This window comes from Aotus nancymaae, unplaced genomic scaffold (assembly GCF_030222135.1).
Source record: "Aotus nancymaae isolate 86718 unplaced genomic scaffold, 86718_ANA_hifiasm-v0.15.2.pri h1tg000012l, whole genome shotgun sequence".
In the NCBI taxonomy this organism is placed as follows: domain Eukaryota; kingdom Metazoa; phylum Chordata; class Mammalia; order Primates; family Aotidae; genus Aotus; species Aotus nancymaae.
In genome coordinates this window covers 12,801,795-12,827,303 of record NW_026988423.1, presented here as the reverse complement: position 1 = coordinate 12,827,303, position 25,509 = coordinate 12,801,795, and the positions used below count along the sequence as shown (strand labels likewise).

Below are 25,509 nucleotides of genomic sequence, written 5' to 3'. Positions count from 1 at the left end.
AACCTGAGATTAAGTTAGATTATTTGTCTAAAATTACACGCAATAAGTGGCAGAGCAGGGAAAGCCACATTCTTAACTACTATCTGTTTCTTTCCTAGATAAGGAATTAATGGGCTTCTAATCCATGGGCCAGATCCAGCCCTTGGCTTAATTTTGTCAGGCTTATAGAGTAAATTGCACAGATCTATGATTTAAAAAATTTAGAGACAATGATCTAGAAACCATACAGTGGAAACATCACTACATAAAAGACATTTCTTTTCAAACATGGTATAGGAGCAGGAGGAGGACACTGTTTTCCAAGAAGGTAAATGTCTCTTTCCACTAAAATAAAAAATTTCAGACCACACTCCCTTTAAACTTTTAGGTTCATTTTACAAAGGAAAAAAAATTCAAACAAATTCTAGTAATGCTTATATTTTCTGAAACCCAAACAAATAGTTTTCAGGAAAAAGCAAAAATAATAATACTGATAGAAGAGTTTAGTAAACTTATTTTGGGGAGCTTCCTTGTCATTTATTTCATTTATTCATGGAACAAATATCTGAGACTCTACTGTGCACTGGGGCACATAAATGAAAAGTCCTCAAGCAACTCACATTCTAGTATACTCTTCCCTAAACTGTGGTACATGGATTCCTGAAGGGTCCCAGGATATATTCTTTCTTTTGTTTTTTTTCTTTATTCAAACACCAAACACCCAGGATATATTCTTAAGACTCAATCTATAAGAGAATTTTAAAATTTTGTTTTTATTTTTAAAAATCTAACAAAGTATTAATACAAGCAGAAATCTGAATTGCTCATACGACCTTAAAACCAAGTACTAACCATAAAGGGAAAAAAATTGATAAACTGTACAATATTAAAATTAACTTTAGCCATTAAAAGTCACCATTAAGGGAGTAAAAAGACAACCCACAGAGTGAAGAAGATATTTTTTTTTTTTGAGATGGAGTTTTGCTCATTGCCCAAGCAGGAGTGCAATGGCACGATTGAGGCTTACTACAACCTCCACCTCCCTGGTTCAAGTGATTCTCCTGCCTCAGCCTCCCAAGCAGCTGGGATTATAGGCATATACCACCATGCCTGGCTAATTTTGTATTTTCAGTAGAGGTGAGGTTTCACTATGTTGGTCAGGCTGGTGTCTAACTCCTGATCTCAGATGATCCATACACCTTTGCCTCCCAGAGTGCTAGGATTATAGGTGTGAGTCACCGCGCCAGGCCAGGAAAGGTATTTCTAATACACATATTCAAGAAAGGTTCTCATGCAGAATACGTAAAGAACTAAAATATCCATAAGACAAGCAAAACAACTCAACTTTATAATTTTTTTTTTTTTTTTCAGAGATGGGGGTCTCGCTGTCACCCAGGCTGGAGTGCAGTGGCACCATCATTGCTCACTGCAGCCTTGAACCACTGGCTCAGAGAAAGTTAGAAAATTTATATCTCAAAAGCACAGAGTTAAGGCTTCAGGCCTAAATATTATACCATCATTTGACTGAATCAAGGAGGGAGGGTGCATTACAGAAGAATAATCTAATTTTTAAAAATATGTTTGGGTCCTCTGTTAATTACCTTAGGAAAAAAAAATTGTGTCTGGGGTGGAGGTAGGTGTTACCAGCCAGAAATATGTTATATAGATCTTTCTAGAATGTATTATTGCTTAAAAATATGTGCACACCTCCCACTGAAATTTAACAGTGTATTTTCAAGCAGTTAGTTTACCTATAACAAACCCATTTTACTAGGTCATGAGTAAAAGAGTAGATATATAGTGGTGTACAAATATAATAATTGATACCATGTTAAAAAATAAGAATGTTTAAATCTAAGAATGTAAACAAAAATAGAAAAATCCATTGGCTTGCAAAATGATTCAAATAGAATCATTTTTAAATAATTCACTTACTTTACAACAAAATAATACAAACGTTGACCTACTGGTTTGCCCTGAAAACACCCAGAAATCCCTACATAACACACAGGACAAAACATACCCTGTCAAATTACAGAAGCAATATTATGGCAATATTTTAGTGATGTCAACTGTTGCATTTAAAAGGAAACAGAGGGACCTCATGCCTATAATCCCAGTACTTTGGGAGACCAAGGTGGGAGAATAACTTGAGGCCAGGATTTCAAGACTAGCCTGGGCATCATACCAAGACCCCATCTCTAAGAATAGATAGATAGGGGCCGGGCGCGGTGGCTCACGCCTGTAATCCCAGCACTTTGGGAGGCCAAGGCAGGTGGATCACGAGGTCAAGAGATCGAGACCATCCTGGTCAACATGGTGAAACCCCGTCTCTACTAAAAATACAAAAAATTAGCTGGGCACGGTGGTGCGTGCCTGTAATCCCAGCTACTCAGGAGGCTGAGGCAGGAGAATTGCCTGAACCCAGGAGGCGGAGGTTGCGGTGGGCTGAGATCGCGCCATTGCACTCCAGCCTGGGTAACAAGAGCGAAACTCTGTCTCAAAAAAAAAAGAAAAGATAGATAGATAGATAGACAGATAGATAGGCAGGCAGGCAGGTAGGTAGGTAGGTAGATAGATAGATAGGCAGGCAGGCAGGCAGGCAGGTATGGTGGGGCACACCTGCAGTCCTAGCTACTCCAGAGGCTGAGGCAGGACAATTGTTTGGGCCCAGAGGTTTGAGGCTACAGTGAGTTAGTATCATGCCACCGCATCCCAGCCTGAAGGGAGACTCCATCTCTGGAAAAAAAAATAACTAGGTGTCGTGGCTCATGCCTATTGGGTCAAAGCAGGAGAATCACTTGAGGCCAAGAGTTTGAGACCAGTCTGGGCAACATGGTGAAACCCATCTCTACAAAAATAAAAGTAAAATAAAATATTAGCTGGGTGTGGTGGCACATACCAGTAGTCCCAACAGCTACTCAAGAGGCTAAGTAAGGCAAGAGCATCACTTAAGCCCAGGAATTCAAGGCTGCAGTGAGCTATGATCAGGCCACTGCACTCTAGCCTGAGTGACAGAGTGAGACCCTGTCTCCAAAAAATAAATAAATTTTAAAAATAAAACAAGGAAACAAATAATGTGTTATTGCTTTACATCTTGCTACATCTTCCTTATGACAAAGGTATAAGAAAAGCTAAGGTGAAAAGACAAGCTGAAGGAAAAGCAAGAAATAATAGCATCCATAGAATTAAGGGCAAATTTTTTTATCACCTTACTTTTATATGCCCACAACATTTTGAACACCACTCAACCAGTTTAGTTGTTTTAAGATTTGTAAATTAGCAGGGTGTGGTGGTGGGCACCTGTAATCTCAGCTACTCAGGAGGCTGAGGCAGAAAATTACTTGAACCCAGGAGGCGTAGGTTGCACTGAGCCGAGATCACACCACTGCACTACAGCCTGGGCGAAAGAGCGAGACTTCATCTCAAAAAGAAACAAAAAACAAAAAAGATTTGAATTTGTTCCCTCCTCAAAGTTCCCACCATACTGATTGGGGATCACAGTCATGCGTCACTTAATGATATTCTGAGAAATGCATCGTTAAGCAATTTTATCATTGTGTGAAATAATAGTATGTACTTACACAAATCCAGTGGTAGAGCCTACTACACACTTAGGTTGTATGGTATAGTCTGTTATCCTAGGCTACCAACCTATACAGCATGTAACTGAAGCTGGAGGCAATTACAACAAAATAGTAAGTATTTCTGTATCTAAATGTAGAAAAGGTACAGTAAAAATACAGTATGAAAGATAAAACACAGTACACCTAAATAGGGCACTCACCATGAATGGAGTCTGCAGGACTGGAAGATGCCCTAGGTGAGTCAGTGAGTGAGTGGTGAATAAATGTGAAGGCCTAGGACATCATCGTATATTACTATACACTTTATAAACACTTAGGCTATGCTAAATCATATGAAAATACTTTTCTTCAATAATAAATTAAGTTTACTGTAATTTTTTTTTACTTTAAAAACCTTTCCTTTTTCTGGAAAACTTTTTGACTTTTTTGTACTAACATTTAGCCTGAAACACAAACATATGGCTAGGCACGGTGGCTCAGGCCTCTAATCCTAGCCCTTTGGGAGGCTGAGGCACAATGATCACTTGAGCTCAGGATTTTGAGACCAGCCTGGGCAACATGGTGAGATCCCATCTCTATTTTAAACAAACAACAACAAAAAACCCACAAACACATTATACAGCTTCCCAAACGCATTTACTTTCTTTATATCCTTATTCTATAAACTAATTTTCTTATTAAAAAAAGGGTTTTTTTAAATTTTTAAACTTTTTCATTAAAAACTAAGACAAACAGCCGGGCACGGTGGCTCACGCCTAAAATCCCAACACTTTGGGAGGCTGAGGCAGGCGGATCACAAGGTCAGGAGATCAAGACCATCCTGGCTAACATGGTGAAACCCTGTCTCTACTAAAAATACAAAAAACTGGCCAGGCGTGGCGGCACAGGCCTGTAATCCCAGCTACTTGGGAGGCTAAGGTAGGAGAATTGCTTGAACCTGGCAGGCAGAGGTTGCGGTGAGCCGAGACTGTGCCATTGCACTCCAGACTCCAGCCTGAGAGTGAAACTCTGTCTCAAAAAAATAAACAAAAACTAAGACAAACATACACACTAGCGTAGTCCCACACAGGGTCAGGCCCATCAGCATCACTGTCTTCAACCTTCACATCTTGTCCCACTGGAAAGTCTTCAGGTACACTAACCTGAATGGAGCTGTCATCTCCTATGATAACAATGCCTTCTTCTGGAATGCCTCCTAAAGGTCCTGAGGCTATTTTAGAGTCAACTTTTAAATTTATTAGGTGTACACTCTAAAATAATAAAAAGTGTATTACAGTAAATGCAATGCTACAGTTTGGATGTTTGTCCACCAAGCCTCATGTTGAAATTTGATCCCCAATGTTGGAGGCGAGCCTAAGGAAAGGTGTAGGGTTGTGGTGGATCCCTCATGAATAGATTAATGCCAGTGGGGTTGGGGGAGGGGTGGTGAGCTGTTGAGTGAGTTCTCTGTTAGTTCCCTAACAACAACAGACTGGTTGTTAAAAAGAGTCTGGTACCTCTCCCCACTCTCTTGCTTTCTTTCTTGCCATGTGATCTCTACACACACAGGTTTCCCTTCACCTTCTGTCATGAATAGAAGCAGGCTGAGGATCTCACCAGTCTACAGAACTGCGGGCCAAATAAACCTTTTCTTCATAAATTACACTGTCTCCTCTTTTCTTGCCTAACGCAGCCATGGCTTGTGGTCCCAAGAAGCATCTGAAGTGGGCAGCAGCGCCAAAGCACTGGATGCTGGATAAACTGACCAGTGTGTTTGCTCCACGACCATTCACTGGTCCCCATAAGTTGAGAGAGTGTCTCCCTCTCATCATTTTCCTAAGGAATAGACTTAAGTATACCCAGACAGGAGATAAAGTAAAGAAGATTCACATGCAGCAGTTCATTAAGATCAATGGCAAGGTCCAAACTGATACAACCTACCCTGCTGGATTCATGGATATCATCAGCACTGGTAAGACGGAAGAGAATTTCCATCTGATCTATGACACCAAGCGTCGCTTTGCTGTACATCACATTACATCTGAGGAGGCCAAGGACAAGTTGTACAAAGAGAAAAACTTCTGTGGGCACAAAAGGAATCCCTCTTCTGGTAACACAAAATGCTCACACCATCCACTACCCTGATCCCCTCATTAAGGTGAATGATACCATTCAGATCGATTTGAAGACTGGCAAGATTACAGATTTCTTCAAGCGACACTGGTAACCTGTGTATGGGGACTGGAGGTGCTAACCTGGGAAGAATTAGTGTGGTCATCAACAGAGAGGCACCCTGGATCTTTTGACGTGGTTCACATGAAAGACGCCAATGGCAACAGCTTTGCCACTCTACTTTCCAACATCTTTATTATTGGCAAGGGCAACAAACCATGGATTTCTCTTCCCCGAGGAAAGGGTATCTGCCTCACCATTGCTGAAGAGAGAAACAAAAGGCTGGCGGCTAAGCACAGCAGTGGGTGAAATGGTCCCTGGGTGACATGTTAGATCTTTGTACGTAATTAAAAATAATGTGCCACGATTAATAGCAAAAAAATAATAATAATAAAAATTACCCACTCTCAGGTATTTCTTTACAGCAACACAAATGGACTAAGATATACATAAACCAGTAACACAGCCATTTATTATCATTACTAAGGATTATGTACTGTACACAATTAAATGTGCTAGACTTTTATAAGAGTGGCAGCGCAATAGGTTTATGTACACCAGCATCACAAACACAAGTGATATGTTGTTGCATTACTACATTGCAATGGCTACAATAAACATTGCCAGACAACAGGAATTTTTTAGCTCCCATTATAATCCTATAAGACCACTATTATTCTAAGCAGCAAAGCAAAAAAAAAAAAAAAAAAAAAAAAAAAAAGACCACTATTACATATGTGGTCCATTGTTGACCAAAACATCATTATGAAGTAAACGACTGTATATCCAATTAATGGCACGCTAATCAAAGGAAGTCAGTTGGCATATTTTAGATACTTCATGTAAATTATGAGGTTAGCTATTTGAATGTGTGGGTTCCCTTACTGTTTATGAGCCACTAGTGCTCCCAGTTATGTGATTTTTTTTTAAAACCCCATTTGCCAATCCCCACTAACCCAAAGAATCAAAAAAACTACTGTACGGTTGGCCCTTGGTATCCGTGAAAAAAATGATTCCAGGACCCACCCTGCCCACTCCCCTCTACTTCCCGGAATACAAAAACCCATAGATGTTCAAGTCCCTGATATAAAATGGCATAGCATTTGCTTATTACCCATGCACATCCTCCCATATACTTTAAATCATCTCTAAATTACTTATAGTACCTACTATAATGTAAATGCTATTAAAATAGCTGCTATACTGTATTGTTTAGGGAATTAGAAGAAACAAGGTCTGTATGTATTCAATACAGATGCAATGTTTTTTTCCTGAGGATTTTTTTTTTTGAGATTACTGCTATTTATAGATACAGAAATGGAGGCACAGAGATGTTAAGTAACTTGCCCAATATCACACAGCTAGCAACTGACAGAACCTGGAGAACAGAAGCAGTGTGGTTCCAGAGGTTGAGCTCATAACCACTGTTACATTGCAAGTACACTACCTGCATTAATCAGGGATTCAAAAAACCTTTCTTATATCAACAAGTGAAGTGGCTTAATAAAAATAAAAAGTGTGTGGGTGCCATACTAAGTGCTTATATATGATGTTTCTCTCTCTCTCTTTTTTTTTTTTTGAGACACAGTCTTGCTCTGTCACCCAGGCTGGAGTACAATGGCATGATCTCGGCTCACTGCAACCTCCGCCTTCCAGGTTCAAGTGATTCTCCTGCCTCAGCCTCCCACGTAGCTGGGACTACAGGTGTGTGCCACCATGCCTGGCTAATTTTTGTATTTTTTTTAGTAGAGACAGGGTTTTACCATGTTGGCCAGGCTGCTCTTGAACTCCTAACCTCAGGTCATCCGCCTGCCTAAGCCTCCCAAAGTGCTGGGATTACAGGCATGAGCTATTACGCCCAGTGTTTTCTGAATACTTCTGATCCTTGGTTGGTCGAATCTAGAGACATGGAACTCATGAATACCGAGGGCTGACTGTATATATTTGAATACCAATAATTCTCACTACTGTAATTCTTACTATGTTCCAGCCACAGCAACCTTTTAAAGGTGTTAAACAGGTCAGCTCATCGCTGCACCTCAAGACCTTTGCCTTAGAATGCAGATCATCAGGTCTCACCTCCAATGTCACCTCAGAGAGGCCTTCCAAACCAACCTAAGAAAAATGCCCTTCCTCCATTCCTCTCTGCACATCCAGAGACAAAGTCTTAAGATGGTAGAAGAGAAACTCTGATTGGTTATGAGACTGAAATTTTAATTTGGACTTAATAGGACTTTTAAGAAAAGCCCAGGAGAGCTATGCGATCTGAAATGTCAACATGTGGCAGAGAAAGAACATTAAACAAAAAATAGTCAAAAGCAGTCTTTGGGGGAATAATTATTTTCTGTTGTAAATAAGTGAGTAAAATAGTGGCCCCACCTTCTGAACACTCTTTTTTTGAGACAGGGTCTTATTCTGTTGCCCAGGCTAGAGTGAAGAAGCATGAACACTGCTCACTGCAGCCTTGATCTTCTGTGCTCAAGCAATCCTCCTGCCTCAGCCTCCCATGTAGCTGGGACTACAGGCATGCATCAACATGCCCGGATACTTTTTAAATTTTTTGTAGAGACAAGGTCTCACTATGTTGCCTAGACTGGTCTTGAACTCCTGGGCTAAAGTGATCCTCCCACCTGGGCTTCCCAAAGTACTTGAATTACAGGCGTGAGCCACCACATCTGGCCTTGAACATTCTTATCATGTTGTTTTCATTACTGCCCTCATTACCAGCAAAAACTACGCAAGGGTATTTTTTAGTGTCCGTATTCATCCATCAGGATATAAGCTCCAAAGTCTGAGAACTTTTGTCATATTCACTATTGTATTATCACTGACACTTTTTTTTTTTTTTTGGAGACTGGGTCTTGCTACGTTGCCCAGTCTGGAGTGCAGAAGTACAATCTCAATTCACTGCAGCCTCAACCTCCTGGGCTCAAGTGAGCCTCCCAACTCAGCCTCCTGAGTAGCTGGAACTACAAAACTGTACCCCACCACCCCCAGCTATATTTTTATTTTTTGTAGAGATGAGTTTCGTCATGTTGCCCAAGGCTGGTTTAAAACTCCTGGGCTCAGGTAATCCACCCACCGCAACCTCCCAAAGTGCTTGGATTACAGGTGTGAGCCACTGCACGCAGCCTCACTAACATTTAAAATAGTATCCAGTACAGCATAAATGTTCAGATTTTTACGGAATGAACAAACCCCAGTTACACTGATCAATTACCTTTGATATTATTTGTATGTACTCCATGGATATGACCACTGATCAATTACCTTTGATATTATTTGTACATCCTCCATGGATATGACCGAGCTAATGTTCTCTTTTTTAATTTTAATTTTTGTAGAGGTAGTAGGTCTTGCTATGCTGTCCAGGCTAGTCTCCAACTCCTGGCCTCAAGTGACCCTACTGCCTTGGTGTCCCAAAGTGCTGGGCATAAACCACTGCATCCAGCATCTGACAAGTTTTAACCTGAGCTGTATTGTACTTCAGTTTTTTATTTTTATTTTTTGTACAAATGGGGTTGCCCGGGCTGCTATCAAACTCCTGGCCTCCAGCAATACTCTTACCTTGGCCTCTCTGAAATCACTGGGATTACTGAGTTACTGCAACCAGCCATACTTTCTTTACAGAGCATATCAGGCATCTATTTCCTCGACCTACTAACCAAGGCAGGAGGCAAATGGCTTTTAATGACAACTGGGTTTACCAGGACACTAGGCAAAACATTTATTAAGAGAAACCTCAGGTGGGCATGGTAGCTCACGCCTGCAATCTCAGCACTTCAGGAGGCCAAGACAAGAGACTGCTTGAGTCCAGGAATTCGACACTAGCCTGGGTAACATGGCAAAACCCTGACTCTACAAAAAAATTTTTAAATGAGCTAGGTGTGGTGGTGTTGCACCTGTGGTCTCAGCTACTTGTGAGGATGAGGTGGGAGTATCACCTGAGCCTGAGGAGGTCAAGGCTGCAGTAAGTTGTGATTGCGCCACTGTACGTGGGAAACAGAGTGAGACTCTGTCTCAAAAAAAAAAAGAAAAGAAAAACCTCTCTGGCTGGTACTTTTTTGCTCATGCCTGCAATCTCAGCACTTTGGGAGGCCTACACAGGAAGATCACTAGAGCTCAGGAGTGGAGACCAGGCCAGGCAATATGGTCAGATCTCATCTCTATAAAAAATTAGCCAGGCATAGTGGTGTGTGCCTGTAGTCTCAGCTACTCAGGAGGCTGTGGTTGGAACAACACTTGAGCCTGGGAGATCAAGGCTGAAGTGAGCCATGATCACGCCACTGCACTCCAGCTTTTGTGACAGTGAGACCCCATCCCAAAACAAACAAAAACAAAAACAAAATCACTCTTTTTACTAAAAAGATGCCTAGTATCCTGTACCTTCCAGCAGTCTAAAATTCCCCTCCTCTAATCCACTGAAAAATGACTGATCTAAATTTATCCTGAGCTGCCACTTTCTTTTAGAAGTTTTAATTAACATAACCACCTCCAGATTATGGTAACTGTTCAATCATTTATTTTAATAGAACATGAAAGAGTCTACCATTTATATGCATCACAAAGTTTTATAGTTACTGATTAGTCCACTATTCCCTCTCCCATTCCTGCTCATAACCAACACAGACACCTCTGAAATTCATTTTCTCCCTAGGCTCTGTCAAATGCAACCATCTCTTTCTAGGACAGTACACTGGAGTGAGGGAAGGCTGCCCTAAGGCTCATGTCCCTCTCAGATGTGTGTTTCAAGAGGGCAATTTCTATCAACCCAATGAAAAATTGACAAGTTCTTAATGAGGTTCTCATTTATGTTTAACTAGACATACTAAAAAGAATTCTCTGGTTATGTATCTGAACCACATTCACTGACAATATTCAAATATTTGTATCACATCCATATTCCTTGCCAAGTGTGATCCTGACTCTGCTTTTGCACTGGCTGTTTGCTCTACAAGGAACTCTTCTAAATATGTACATGACTTGCTCCCTTGCTTCATTCAGGTCTTACCTCAAATGTCATCTCCTCAGAGGTATTCTCTTACTATTTTATCAAAAATAAGCCAGGCGCCTCAGGCCTGTAATCCCAGCACTTTGGGAGGCTGAGGCAGGTGGACCACTTGAGGTCAGGAGTTCAAGACCATCCCAGCCAACACCGTGAAATCCTGTCTCTACTAAAAATACAAAAATTAGCCAAGCGTGGCAGCACAGGCCTGTAATCCGAGCTACTCAGGAGGCTGAGGCAGGAGAATAGCTTGAACCTAGGAGGTGGAGGTTGCAGTGAGCCGAGATCACGCCATTGCACTCCAGCCTGGGCAACTGAGTGAGGCTCTGTCTCAAAAAAAAAATAGCACCAAGCCCTCTCTTCCTTACGCTGGATTTTTTTTCTTCATAGTACCTATCACAACTTGACTTATAGTGTGTATTTAATTGTTTATGTTTATTGTTTCCATTCCCAACAAAAATGTAAATTATATAAAGGCAGGAGTTGTCTGCCTAGTTTATCATTATCTAGTTAGAATTAGGAAATACTAAATTCTTGTTCAATGAATTTATTTCCCACAGACTTAATTTTTCCTGTTATGGTTATGGTTTCAATGAACAGGATGTCACTGGCACAAATGCCCTCATCCGTGGCCATCTCACAAGCAGATTATGAATACACAGAAAATAGAATAACTTCATGTGTAAAAGCCAAAAATAGATTGAGAGCTTGAGAGTATCTCTGCTCACATAGCCTGCAAATATTCTTCAGTAACTATAGAACTTTATTTCAAAGCCCCTTGCCTAGCACTGAAGGCCCTTTGTAATCTGATCTGACTTTCCTTTTACTCCTATCTCTTCTGTTGTTTCCCTGTATTCTGGATTTCTATGCTGCAACAATCCCAAGGAACACTACTCATAAAGAATATCTAACACAGCATGCAGCTCTGCTTACACTGCAGCCAAACTAATCTAGCCTAGATTCCTACTGAATTTTCTCCTAACCACCACCTAAAAAAGTTTACCCATTATTCAAAATCCAGCTTCAACATTTCTCCAAAAAATCTTCACTGATAATCCCACCAGAAACTATTTCCTCAATCTGTGAGGGACTATACAGCAGTTGGTAACACATCTGAAACTTCTGCCTTATAGTAAATCATTAGTACCTTTTAGTATACAGTAAATTCCCAAAGAGCATGGACATATATCTTTGCATTCTACATGGTGCATTGCATATGGGTGTCAATAAAGTTATTTTAATAATGAATACATTCTACAGGCACTTTTTGTTGTTGTTTTGTAGAGACAAGGTCTTTCTATATTGCCCAGGTTGGCCTCAAGCAATCCTCTCACCTCATGCTTCCAAAGTGCTGGGATTAGAGGCATGAGCCACCATGTCCGGTGTCTGTAGACATTTTGAATCACTGCTTTACATTTCCATTTTCTTTCCTCTTAAAGGATAAAAAAAATTCCCCTGAGAAAAGTAGTATGAATCATATTTCAGTTTAAAGTTTGAGTTCTCTTGTGGGTTGATTGTATACTACTACTTTCTTGTGCCTCCAACTCACTAGATCTAATTAGAAGGAAAGAGAAAGAGAGTTAATAGTTATTAGGGAGAAGATGACCTCTGGCATGCTAGTGAGCCAAAAAGTAACCAGCCAGGTAGGGGTGTGTGCGCACACATGTATGGGGGCGGGGAGAGAGAGAGAAAGAATATACTAGTTATCAGGAGAAGACCCAGCTGGAAAGATCTCAAATAATTTGAATCATCAAAGGTATCTGAGCAGGAAAAGTGATATGGTGAGAACTGTGTTTTGATCTAGAGCTCAGATCAGAGCTAAAAGATAAAAATAGTGAAATCATGGGAGTTAAGACTGTCCCAGAAAAAAAAAAAAAAACAAAGATAGAAAAGGGCTGAAGATAAAATCCTGAGAAATAATTATATTGGGGGCAGGGGAGAAAAGTCTGTGAAAAACAAGTGATTTGAGAGAAGACCAAGGAGGGAATGTCATAAAAACCAAAAGAGAAGCAGAGAAAATGAGCAATAATACCAGAAAAGAGGATAAATAATATCACAGAAGAATCTCATTTGATAATCAGGAGGATGCTAGTGCTTTTAAGACTGACAGGTTCTATACAATTGGGTGGGAGAGAAGAGTGAGCCATATCACAGTAAGTTAAAGGGCAAAGAATTATAACGGCAGCAAACATGGGCTGCTTTTCCAAGAACTGTGACAATGAGAAACTGACAAAAGTTTACGGCAGAGTATAAGTTAAGTTTATATGAGGAGGCCAAGCATAGTGCCTCATGCCTGCAATCCCAACACTTTGGGTAGAGAGGCAGGAGGATCATTTGAGGTCAGGAATTCGAGACCAGCCTGGCCAACACGTTAATATCCTGTCTCTACTAAAAATACAAAAAATTAGCTGGGCATGGTGGCGCATGACTGTAATCCCAGCTACTCAGGAGGCCGAGGCAGGAGAATTGCTTGAACCCGGAAGGTGGAGGTTGCAGTGAGCAGAGATCGTGCCACTGCACTCCGGCCTAGGCAACAAGAGTGAAACTCTGTCTCCAAAAAAAAAAAAAACAAAGAAGTTTATATGAGGCAGCACATGAACTTTCTTATAGGCATAGCAGTCAGAAAAAGGGAAACAAAAAAAAAGCAAGAGGGGACATACCACCAAGTCCTGAGGGGAAGACAAGGACTGAACAAGCAGAAGGAAGCAATTTGGGAGACAGCAGGAACAGAGGAGAGTACAGGAGAAACAAGAAAAATGTGTGCTATCAACCAAGGAAGTTAAGGGCACTTCAAACAGCTGGGTAGAGTACTGTGCTAAGAATTAAGAGGGGTGAGGCTCAGCAAAAAAAAGGTTTGAACAACTGCTGTTTGGAGTACAATAGCAAACTGGAAACGAAAAAAATGAGCACTAAGGGCCCAGATGACAATTGCAAAAGAAAAGGAACATTACATGTTCAAAGTAATCTAAAACAGAAGATGAAATTATAATATCAGATTCCTACAAAGACAAACTTTGTAAGGAAAAATAACAAAGATAAAGTAGTTATATGGAAAGGTTTTCAGAGATATAAAACCCCAAAGCAGTTGATAATTGTATATGTCAAAATGTACTACACACATCTTTATAGCTGAAAGACTTCTAAGATACAGCAATAGTTGACCTGCTTTAAACAGATAATAAAATTATTAGAGTCAAATTCCAATATTAAAAAAGAAAAACGGCCAGGCACAGTGGCTCACGCTTGTAATCCCAGCACTTTGGGAGGCTGAGGTGGGCGGATCACAAGGTCAGGAGATCGAGAGCATCCTGGCCAACATGGTGAAACCCTGTCTCTATTAAAAATACAAAAATGAAACCATGAAACCCCGTCTCTACTAAAAATGCAAAAGTTAGCTGGGCATGATGGTGCGTGCCTGTAGTCCCAGCTAATCGGGAGGCTGGGGCAGGAGAATCACTTGAACCCAAGAGGTAGAGGTTGCAGTGAGCTAAGACCACGCCACTGCACTCCAGCCTGGCAACAGAGCAAGACTCAGTCTCAATTTAAAAAAAATAAATAAATAAAATAAAATAAAAATTTTTAACTTCTAAGTCACGCAGCAAGAAACTTTTGACGCCTGTACTCCCAGAACTTTGGGAAGCCAAGGCTGGCAGATGGCTTGAGCCCAGGAATTCAAGACCAGCCTGGACAACACAGGGAAATCTCATTTCTACAAAAAATGCAAAGAATTAGCTAGGCATTTTGGTGCATGCCTGTAGTCCCAGCTAGGGGAAGGTGGGAGAATCACCTGAGTCCAGGAAGTTGAGGCTGCAGTGAACCATGATTGTGCCAGTGCACTCCAGCCTTGGCATTGGGTTATGACCCTGTCCTGTCTCCAAGAATAAAAAACAAAAAGTTTTGAATCTTTCAAAACATATTAGCTAGCCCTCTGAACTCTGTGTCCTCCACAAATTCAATAAACTTAACTTTATTCAGCTTACTGATAAAGCAAGGACATATACTTTCAGCAGGACACTAAAGGTCTCCTTTAAGGATTGATGATTTACTATCTTTCATTGTCAAACAACTACACCCTTCAGGGTATAGTTCTCATCAAGCCCACAGTTCTCCATTTTGACCATAGGATAAGATAATTTTGTCAAAAATGCTCTGGTGAAATCTAACTATACAATGTCAAAGGCATTTTTCTAATGAACTAGGTTATTAATCCCATCAAAAAAGGAAATGAGGCTAATTTAGCCACTCCCCAGCCGGTTCTGTCTCTATTCAAGGTAGCACCAGCCTTGAATTTAAATAATCCTACAAATTATGTTACAGAACTACCCTGCAGAGGTCTTACTATATTTCTCCCAAAGACAAACTTCAGTCTTCCCACTTGATGATTAGTTTTTTTATTTTTTTGAGACCAAGTCTCGCTCTGTTGCCAGGCTGGAGTGCAGTGGTGCAATCTAGGCTCACTGTAACCTCTGCCTCCCAGGTTCAAGTGATTCTTCCACTTTAGCCTCCCCAGTAGCTGGGACTACAGGTGTGCGCCACCATGCCCCACTATTTTTTGTATTTTTAGTAGAGACGGGGTTTCACCATGTTGGCCAGGCTGGTCTTAAACTCCAGACCTCATGATCTGCCCTCCTCAGCCTCCCAGAGTGCTGGGATTACAGGCATGAGCCACTGTGCCCAGCCAATGAGCTACTTTTAAATGTACAAATAGTCATCCATCCTCATCCTCGGTCTCACTTTCCAGTTTTAGTGATATTTGGTCAACCATGATCCAAAAATGTTAGACAAAAAAATTCCAGAAATAAGCAATAGGTTTTAAATTGCATGTTGTACGCAGTGTGATGAAATCTCCCACAGTCTGGCTCCATTCAGCATATCCATGTTGTATACCTTACTCGCCCATTAGTCACTTAGTAGCCCTCTTGGTCATCAGATCAGAAAAAACAGTATATATAGGGTTTGGTACTGTCCACCATTTCAAGCATCCATAGGGGTCTTGGAATACATTCCCTGAGGATAAGTCAGGGGGTTGAGGTAGATGGTGGCAGGGGCTACTATATAAGGCAATCCCCCATCACCTCCCAATGGGGATATAAAAAGATTTTCTGGCCAACTTGAATACATAAACTTTGGTTATATATAGATAAAAGAATCAAATGTCCATTTATAATGTCATATTAGTTATACAACATTAATCTACTATATAAAATAATATTCATTTAGAAATTCAGCTTTTTCCCTTAATCAACATTTCATAAAACACTGCTATTGTATCTTTCTCAGTGTAACACTGGCATCTGTCTTCATGTTCACTAGAGTGACTAAGTCACTTACTAGCTTCTTTTTTTTTCAAAGTATTATCACCTTCCCTTTATCTGTAAATGTTTGAGTTAAAACACTTTTTAAATTCTTGTGAGCTTTTAAGCCTAAACCCTAAGTGCCTGTTTTCTGTACATTCAGGCAGTTTTTCCATTCAAAGTTCTGTGCTATGGATATAGATTCAGAATTTCCACAAGGTAAGTACTTAACTAATATAGACCAAAGTAGCTTCCACAGGTAAGTACTTACCTAATATGGACCAATGTAGCTTCCACAGGTAAGTACTCAACTAATATGTACCAAAATAGCTTCTCCTCTAAACAATCCTTTGAGAGGTTTTGTAAAAAGTAGAATAGTGACTTGCTCTTTTCTGAGAGTTATTTTTGGGGAGAAAAAGACCTTGCTTTATATCCAGGAAATCAACAGGTCAAAATTTCACAGAATCGGGGACAAAATTATTTCTTAAACACATTTCAATTAATAGCATAGATACTGTTTATGTAAACACACAGATGCATTAATAGGAGTCTTCAGAAATCAAACAAATTTTCTTTCTTCTTTTTTTTAAAAGTCTCATTCTCACCTGGGCTACAGAGCAGTGGTGTGATAATAGTTCACTATATCCTTTAACTCAGAATTATCAATAGCACTTATATTGTAGGAACACTGTGAAGATTAATGTATCTAAAACAATCACCCCACCTTGGCCTCTCAAAGAGCTAAGATTATAGGCGTGAGCCACGGTGCCCAGCCCACAAATTTTCTTTCTGAACTAAAGCATGAGAACTTTGCTATACCATCATAAAAGAGAAAAGCAGAGTGGGATGGGTTACTCAACTCTCATGAATTAGTTTTCTTAAAATTGTATTATATACTAATTAAGTGCCAGGCACGGTTTTGAGTATTATAGATACATCAACTAATTTAATCTTCACAATGTCCTATGATACAGGGGCTATTGATAATGCTGTCCTACTCATAAGGAAACTTGCCCAAAGTCTTACAGCTCATAAGTGGTGGCTATTCAGGGGGTCTAATTCTAGGGCCCCTCTCTCTTTTAAAAGGGGATATACGGGCCGGGCACTGTGGCTCACGCCTGTAATCCTAGCACTTTGGGAGGCCGAGATGGGTGGATCACCTGAGGTCAGGAGTTCAAGACCAGCCTGGCCATCATGGTGAAACTCCATCTTAAAAAAATAAATAAATAAAAATAAAAAAGGGGATATACAGTACTGCCTCTTAGTAAAATTTGTTCGTTATTTTATGAGAGAGTCCCATCTATTAAACAATCAGTATCAGTGGTCTAAAGAAGACATGATGGTTAGGTTTCTTTTTTGTTATTTTCTAGTATTCATTCACATTGACTGAAGGCATAATGAGAGGTCTGAGGAAGAGGTGGTTCATCCTTTGTATTAAGTTGTTACAAAAGTAATTGTGGTTTTTGCCACTAATATTATGTTCTCTGAGTTAATCACTACCCCCATTTCTGTCAGTACTTTTAAGGCAAATGATTACTACAAACACATGCACAGAACATACTAGTTCCAAGTCTTCCTCATTCTTCTCCAAACGTTTTAACTGGTGGTGGAGAATCTGCCCTGTGGGCCTAGATCTCCCTTGCTATATAAAACTAACTTTAAATGTTGTCTTTGACAAGGTAAATTTCCTGCGCCCTAAAACGATGTAAGCGCTTCCTCAGTTGTCATCTGGTTGTGTCCTGTAACGGGGGTGGGAGTTAGGAAGGAGTTTCCTAAGGAAAAAAAGGAAAAAGATGAACTCGAGAATGGGAGAATTAGGAGGGAAGGTGTAACACGCAGAAAAGGGAGGAAGGGGGTGGAGGGGGAGGCACTGCTGGTCTGACTTGGAATTTCATGCAGACAAAACGAGAACAGAAATGGAAGGGGGGGTCGAGTCACTGAAACCTGTTAGGCAGCATTTTCTTGGCTTTTCCTTTGATGCGTCTTAGACATTGCTTTACAAGAAACTGAGACCTAAGAGTACTAACGGCCCAGTTGGTCAGGGCACCGCACGACCATTCATCTCCCGCTCCCGGCCAGAGCTGGTCCCTTGAAAGCATCACTCCCCTCCAGCGCTCAGTCAGGCTTTTTTCCCAGCGGCCAGTCGGCGGGAGAGACCACCAGAGCCTGTCGACCCCAAGGCCACAGACCCGCGTTCCCGTCCTCGCCGGCTGCCACCGCGGCTTCCCTTCCGGTGGACAACCCCTGAACTCTCCCACATTTCGCAGCCGAACCTGAACCGTGCCTTTCCCAAAGAGCCGAACCCGGCGGCTACAGACTAAAACCCAAGCTGGAGTGAGGGTCTTACCTTTAACAGATTAGACGTCGCCATGTTCCTTCAACTTGGACTCTCGCGAGACGACGCGACAATTCGCGGCGCTCCAGGCCAGGCCTCGACTGGACGCCGGAGTTCGCACCGGGGCCCAGGGCCCGCCGGCCCGTACCAGGGTGTAGTGGGCGCCGGGGCGGCGTGCTGCCAGCGCTGACCTCGTCCCAAGCACTAGGAGCGTCCTCACTCTTGTCCCCTACATGGTCACCAGAGCTTCCCCACTCGAAAGAGCTCATGCAAGCGCTCAGGAAGACGGGAACGGCGAATGCTGAGAAGGTAACGGGAGTTGACCTGACTTGGAAGAGGAAGCATGGACTCCACGAGCCTCCCTCACTCCTTCGGATTAGCCTTTGTGGTTGCACCCGCCGCGGCCACCCGCAACGAATTTAGCTCGGCTTAGGCCCTGCAGCTCAGGTTCCGCGGCCGCGTCACGTGACGCCAGGGCGGGGACGCGCTCGGGAGCGAGCGTGGGAGCCTGGAAGCCTCGGTGGGTCCCGAGGCCGCGGCAAGGCCGGGAGCGCGCCCTCTGCTGGCAGGACCTGGCGTTTTCCCGCACCCCGCCCCAAATCCCGGACTGAATGTTAAGGGAGGTGCGTTGTCCTGAAATGCTTACAACTACTGTCTTCAATAACTGATGCATAGAATGCGCCCAGTAAATTATGTGTTGAGTGCACAAGCGTGTTGACTATTAATATGTATATTCAAGAGTGCCTGGCACTTAAATAAAATATTGTTCAGCGCTTTGGGAGGCTGAAGGGGGAGGATCACTTGAAGCCAGAAGTCCAAGACCCCCATCTTTACAAAAAAGTTTGGAAAAAAAAGGATTGTTCAGGGAATGAATATTAATCTTCGACTTCCTGAAGGCACATTATCCCAGAAGATCCTAAACCATAAGCCCCTAGCTTTTACCCCTTCAGACCACAAACCACCGGCCAATGAGAGAATATAATTTACATGTAGAACCTACAGGATCCCTGGTATTGCATCATGTGTGTTTACAAACAGCTTTCATACGGTCGTAATGCGTAGAAATAACTAAGAGCTCTGCACAGAAGAGGGATGAATCTACTTAAAGAATTCGGTCAAGGCCGGGCGCGGTGGCTCACGCCTGTAATCCCAGCACTTTGGGAGGCCAAGGCGGGTGGATCACGAGGTCAAGAGATCGAGACCATCCTGGTCAACATGGTGAAACCCTGTCTCTACTAAAAATACAAAAAAATTAGCTGAGCATGGTGGTGCGCGTGCCTGTAATCCCAGCTACTCAGGAGGCTGAGGCAGGAGAATTGCCTGAACCCAGGAGGCGGAGGTTGCAGTGAGCCGAGATCGCGCCATTGCACTCCAGCCTGGGTAACAAGAGCGAAACTCCGTCTCAAAACAAAAAACAAACAAACAAACAAAAAAAGAATTCAGTCAAGTAACTAATACTTGTTTGTGCACTTGTATGTACTAGGCACTGGAAATACAGGATTAAATAAAAGAGAAGACCCCTGCCCTCTTGTAGTTTATGGTCTAATAAGGTAGCCAAATGTTAAGCATAGTTAACACAAGTCAAATATTACTTAGTGGGAGTTGTGATAAACACTGCAGAGAGGCTGGGTGCGGCTCACACTTGTAATCCCAGCACTTTGGGAGGCTGAGGCGGGAGGAACACCTGCAGTTAGGAGTTTGAGACCAGCCTGGCCAACATGGTGAGACCTCATCTCTACTAAAACTGCAAAAATTAGCTGGGCATGGTGGCAGGCGCCTGTAATTCCAGCTGCATGGGAGGCTGAGGCAGGAGAATCACTTCAACTCTGGAGGTGGAGATTGCTGTGAGCCAAGATCGTGCCGTTGCACTCCAGTCTGGGCGACAGTGCAAGACTCTGTCTCAACAACAACAACAACAAAAAAAACTGCAAAGAAAAATTACAGTGTGCACTTGGGAGCATAAGAGGGGAAAGGAAACTAGTATTCTAATCTCTATCTACCCAAGCCACCCTTTGCTTATGAGAGGAACTTTATAACTGAACCTTAGGACAACTTTTAAGAGCTTGATTTCAGCATCCCACTGTCAACTGAAGCATTTCAATTTTCCTAACTCACTTGTTCTGGAAACACCACTGCTGCAACTCTGACTTCAATAAGTTCTTCATTCCATTGACCCCACCACTTCCTTATTATATGCCATTGCCTTCTGTTTTCACTCCTTCTCATCCAATTTAAAATCGGCCCACCGTTATAAAAATGTTTAAATATTTAAAATGCTTAAATATTTATTTTTAAAAAATAGCACAGGCACACAATGCAAAATTCAGAAGGTGCTAAAAATAATACAATCAAAAGTAGGCCTCCTTCCACTTTCTAGGGTGATGTAATGTTCTATATTGTGGTAGAGACTTCAGTTATTCAGGTGTATGCACTTGTCAAAACTCAGCAAGTATGCCCTTAAGATTTATGCATTTCAGCCGGGCACGGTGGCTCAGTCCTGTAATCCCAGCACCTTGGGAGGCTAGGGCAGGCAGATCGCTTGAGCCCAGGGGTTGAAGACCAGCCTGTGCAACATTGGTGTCTCTATAAAAAATGATAAAATGTTTAATAATTATGCATTTAATTCAAAAAAAAGTAAACAAAATTTGAAGCTTAATGCTATCCATGCTGAAGAATTTAGGAATAAGTGAATCTATACTTATAATTTTCTTTGAAATGTATGAAAAAATAAGATGAATTGATGGTTGGGTAGAAACATTGATAAAGCAGTTGGGGGGTCATGGCTCATGACTATAATCCCTGCACTTTGGGAGGCTAAGATGGGTGGATCACCTGAGGTCAAGAGTTTGAGACCATCCCGGTCAACATGTGAAACTTTGTCTCTACTATAAATACAAAAAATTAGCCAGGCGTGGTGGCAGGCACCTACAATCCCAGCTACTCGGGAGACTGAGGCAGGAGAATCGCTTGAACCTAGGAGGTGGAGGGTGCAGTGAGCTGAGATCGAGCCATTGTACTCCAGCCTGGGCAACAAAAGTGAAACTCATCCCGTTACTGGGTATATACCCAAAGGATTATAAAACATTAAGTTATAAAGACACATGCACATGTATGTTTATTGTGGCACTGTTTACAGTAGCAAAGGCTTGGAACCAACCGAAATGTCCATCAGTGATAGACTGGATAAAAATAGCAAAAACTTGGAACCAACCCAAAATGCCCATCAATAATAGACTGGATAAAGAAAATGTGGCACATATACACCATGGAATGAATGTATGGATCTCTACAGCCATAAGAAAGGATGAGTTCATGTCCTTTGCAGGGACATGGATGAAGCTGAAAACCATTCTCAGCAAACTGACACAAGAACAGAAAACCAGACACCACATGTTCTCACTCATAAGTAGGAGTTGAACAATGAGAATACATGGACACAGGGAAGGGAACATCACACACGGGGGCTTGTCGGGGGTGGGGGCATAGGGGAGGGGCAGCGGGGGATTGGGGGATTGGGGAGGGCTAACATTAGGAGAAATACCTAATGTGGATGATGGAGTGATGGATGCAGCAAACCACCATGGCACCTGTATACCTATGTAACAAACCTGCACGTTCTGCACATGTACCCCAGAACTTAACATATAATCCTTCTCCTTTCATTCCAAGCCTCAATTTTTCATCTTTTGCAAGTCTCAACCTTTTCCAGTACAGATATTTCTATTTTTCTCTTTCCTCTTTCCTCCTTACCTGACTGCCCTGAGTTTGTATAATGGGATCTGAGGGTAGGTGGAGTGGACAAAGGAGGAAACAGGAGAAAGCTACATCATTCCTTGCTGAGGGTGGGAGGAAGTTATCAAACACTCATAAATGAAAGCTGGTATAATTTGTTAAAAAAAATTGATGAAGCAAGTATAGTAAAATGTTAATGATAGAGTCTAGGTGGTGGTTATGCTAGCATTCCCTGTGTAAAACCAGCTCATCTGTATGTTTAGAATTTTTCATCATTAAATATTTGGGGAAAATTTTTTTAAAATAGGCCTGCCTTCCTCCATAGTTCCCCAGGCATCCATTTTTTTAAATTCTTCTTCTCTTTCTTTTTTTTTTTTAATTTTTTAATTTTTATTTTTACTTTTTTTGTTTTTCCATTCTTTCTTCTCATAGACAACGGTTACGTTTCTTGTGAATGCCCAGGACATTCTGCTCATGTATAAGCATTTGTGTATCTATTCTTTTTTCCCTCCCCACCAATGATGGCATACTACTTATACTCTTTAACAGACTTGTTTTCACTCAGCAGTATGATATAAATTACTGAAAAACGTTTTTGTGCCTATTTGTTTTCACACTTTCTCCTCCTCCTCCTCCTCATCTTCTCCTTCTCCTTCTTCTTTCTTCTTCTTCTTCAGACAGAGTCTTGCTCTGTCAACCAGTTTGCTGTAAGGTGGCACAATCTCTGCTCACTGCAACCCCTACCTCCCCGGTTCAAGTGATTCTCACACCTCAGCTGCCTGAATAGCTGGAATTAACAGGTGTGTGCCACCATGCCTGGCTAATTTTTGTATTTTTTAGTAGAGACAGGGTTTCACCATATTGGCCAGGCTGGTCTTGAATTCCTGGCCTCAAGTGACTCTCCAACCTCAGCCTCCTAAAGTGCTGGGATTACAGTTGTGAGCCACCATACCTCACCTTTGACCTTAAAAGTCAGAGCTTTTAAAGTTGTAAGAGGGATTTTGTGAAATTATGTTGGCAAGTAGAAATGAGCATACGTTTCTTTTTATATTTGTATAAGACATATAAGAGGCAACCATTCCTTATATTTCATAGCCTCTTATGTGATTGATTACATGGGGAAATGCTCAGAATATAATAGGTAAAAATATATGATGCAGAATTCCACATATGTGCTACAATTCCAACTTTGTAAAGAAAGAAAGCTACAGTTTTATTTCCTACTCAGAATAGGAGATAAACTGGAAAAAATGTTCAGAATATTACCAGTGTTTGTGAGCAGTAAAAAATGGAATAATTTTACTTTTATATATTAAAAATCTTTTTAAAAATCACCTGCTAATTTAAGAAAATTTAGCCACCGTGTTAAACCATAATACTTTACAAAATGAAAGTTTTCTTTAATCTTTTCTCTCATACCTCCTAAAATATCTGCTGTTAGCCGTTTGTTTTATTTTTCTCATTTGTTTTCTGTGTATGCAGTAAAACATATATAAAGGAGTTTCTCAAATGTGGCTGATAGTTTACATCAAAGTAACCTACGGTACTTATTTTAAAAGCAGATTTCTAGGCTCCATCCTCTGAAGATTCTGATTCTACGGGTCAGGAGTGAGGCCCCAAATCTACCTTTTCCCTAAGCATCCCAGGTACCTTTTCTTGTGCACCAACGACCAAGAATTCTTGTGCATCAATGGCCCAGAATTCCTTATAAAGTGCTTAAGAATGTGTTCTTTAGAACCAAACAGATCCTGCCATTTGTGAGCTATGAGAAATTGGATACATTACTTAACTCTTACTTTCCTTATCTGTTAAATTGGGATAAAAATAGCCTCTACATCATAAATTCTTATAAGGATTATATATGACAATATATGTTAAACATCATATACTATAATGTATTACAAATGTGGCTGGGCACAGTGGCTCACACCTGTAATCCCAGCATTTGGGGAGGCCAAGGTGGGCGGATTACCTGAGGTCAGGAGTTCCAGACCAGCCTGGCCAACATGGCAGAAACCCATCTCTACTAAAAATACAACAATTAGCTGGGTGTGGTGGTGGGCACCTATAATCCCAAATACTCTGTAGGCTGAGGCAGGCAGGATAATCGCCTGAATTCAGCAGGCGGAGATGTCAGTGAGTGGAGATTGCACCACTACACTCCAGCCTGGGCCAGAGGGCGGGACTCCGTCTCAAAAAAAAAAAAAAAAGAGAGAAAGTAGGAAAATGTATTACATATGTAAGCACTCCGTAAATATATAGTAATAATAAGACCTAACACATATAATGCTTACCATATGTCAGGCACAGTTCTATGTCTTGTGTCAGTCAGCTACTCACGCATTAACTCTCCTTTTCAGTCATGTACTGACTTCCAGGTCATATGCCCTCATTTCTTAATGAATTTAGATCTTGACTCCAATATCATTCTCTCCAGCATTATTCCTGTGGTCATTCTTCGTGATTTCAACATCTATATAGAAGATTAGTTACTCGGGAGGTTGAGGCAAGAGAATTGCTTGAACCTGGGAGGCGGAGGTTGCAGAAGAAAAAAAAAGATTATTAGTACCCTGGTGTTTTAGTAAGGTTTCTCCTGAAAGCAGAGTCTGAAACAAGGACTTGGGATACAAGTGATTTGTTTGGGAGATAACCCAGGAAGCAGGTATGAGAAAATAGGGACAGTAAGATAGCAGAGGAGGAAAACCCTCTGTGAAGTGTGCCATCAAGGTCACCACCAAGAACAAAGGGGACTCAAGTCCACTGAGACCTCTGGGAAGCATCCTGAGTGCCCCATAAAATTGTCCACCAAAGGAACAGATGTTGGAACACTTTCCCAGCGGCTGCTGACTCTCCTGGTTGGCGGATATCCCCAGAAGCAGTGTCTTCCTCATACTTTACTACACTTGCCTAGCAAGCTCCTGGGCCTCCAGAAAAGACCTGGAGGTGAAAGCAGAAAGGAGAGGTGCTCTTTCCATGTGGGAAGGTATTGGCTTCAGAGCTCACATAGAACGTTCATAGCCGCTGATGAAATCAGAAGTAGGTCAAGGGCTCGCCGGGCGCGGTGGCTCACTCCTGTAATCCCAGCACTTTGGGAGGCTGAGGCGGGTGGATCACGAGGTCAAGAGATCGAGACCATCCTGGTCAACATGGTGAAACCCCGTCTCTACTAAAAATACAAAAAATTAGCTGGGCACGGTGGCGCGTGCCTATAATCCCAGCTACTCAGGAGGCTGAGGCAGGAGAATTGCCTGAACCCAGGAGGCGGAGGTTGCAGTGAGCCGAGATCGTGCCATTGCACTCCAGCCTGGGTAACAAGAGCGAAACTCCGTCTCAAAAAAAAAAAAAAAAAAAGAAATAGGTCAAGGGGATGTGACTGAATACCAAGTGTCTGGTATGCCTGACTTCTCCATGCTTTAACTTCTGCTT

At 41.7% G+C, this 25,509-nt stretch overlaps 1 protein-coding gene and 1 pseudogene across 1 annotated transcript in view; one reads left to right on the top strand and one right to left on the bottom strand.

The window, feature by feature from the left end:
* CUL5 (cullin 5) overlaps positions 1-18,839 on the bottom strand; it is a 112,467-nt gene extending 93,628 nt beyond the window's left edge. The window contains exon 1 of the mRNA XM_012474591.3: positions 18,364-18,839. Within this exon, the coding sequence (XP_012330014.1) occupies positions 18,364-18,387 (24 nt within the window). The 5' untranslated portion in view covers positions 18,388-18,839. The remainder of the gene's footprint in view (positions 1-18,363) is intronic.
* Positions 5,241-6,026, top strand: LOC105732495 (small ribosomal subunit protein eS4-like; annotated as a pseudogene).
* Positions 18,840-25,509: the final 6,670 nt, after the last annotated feature.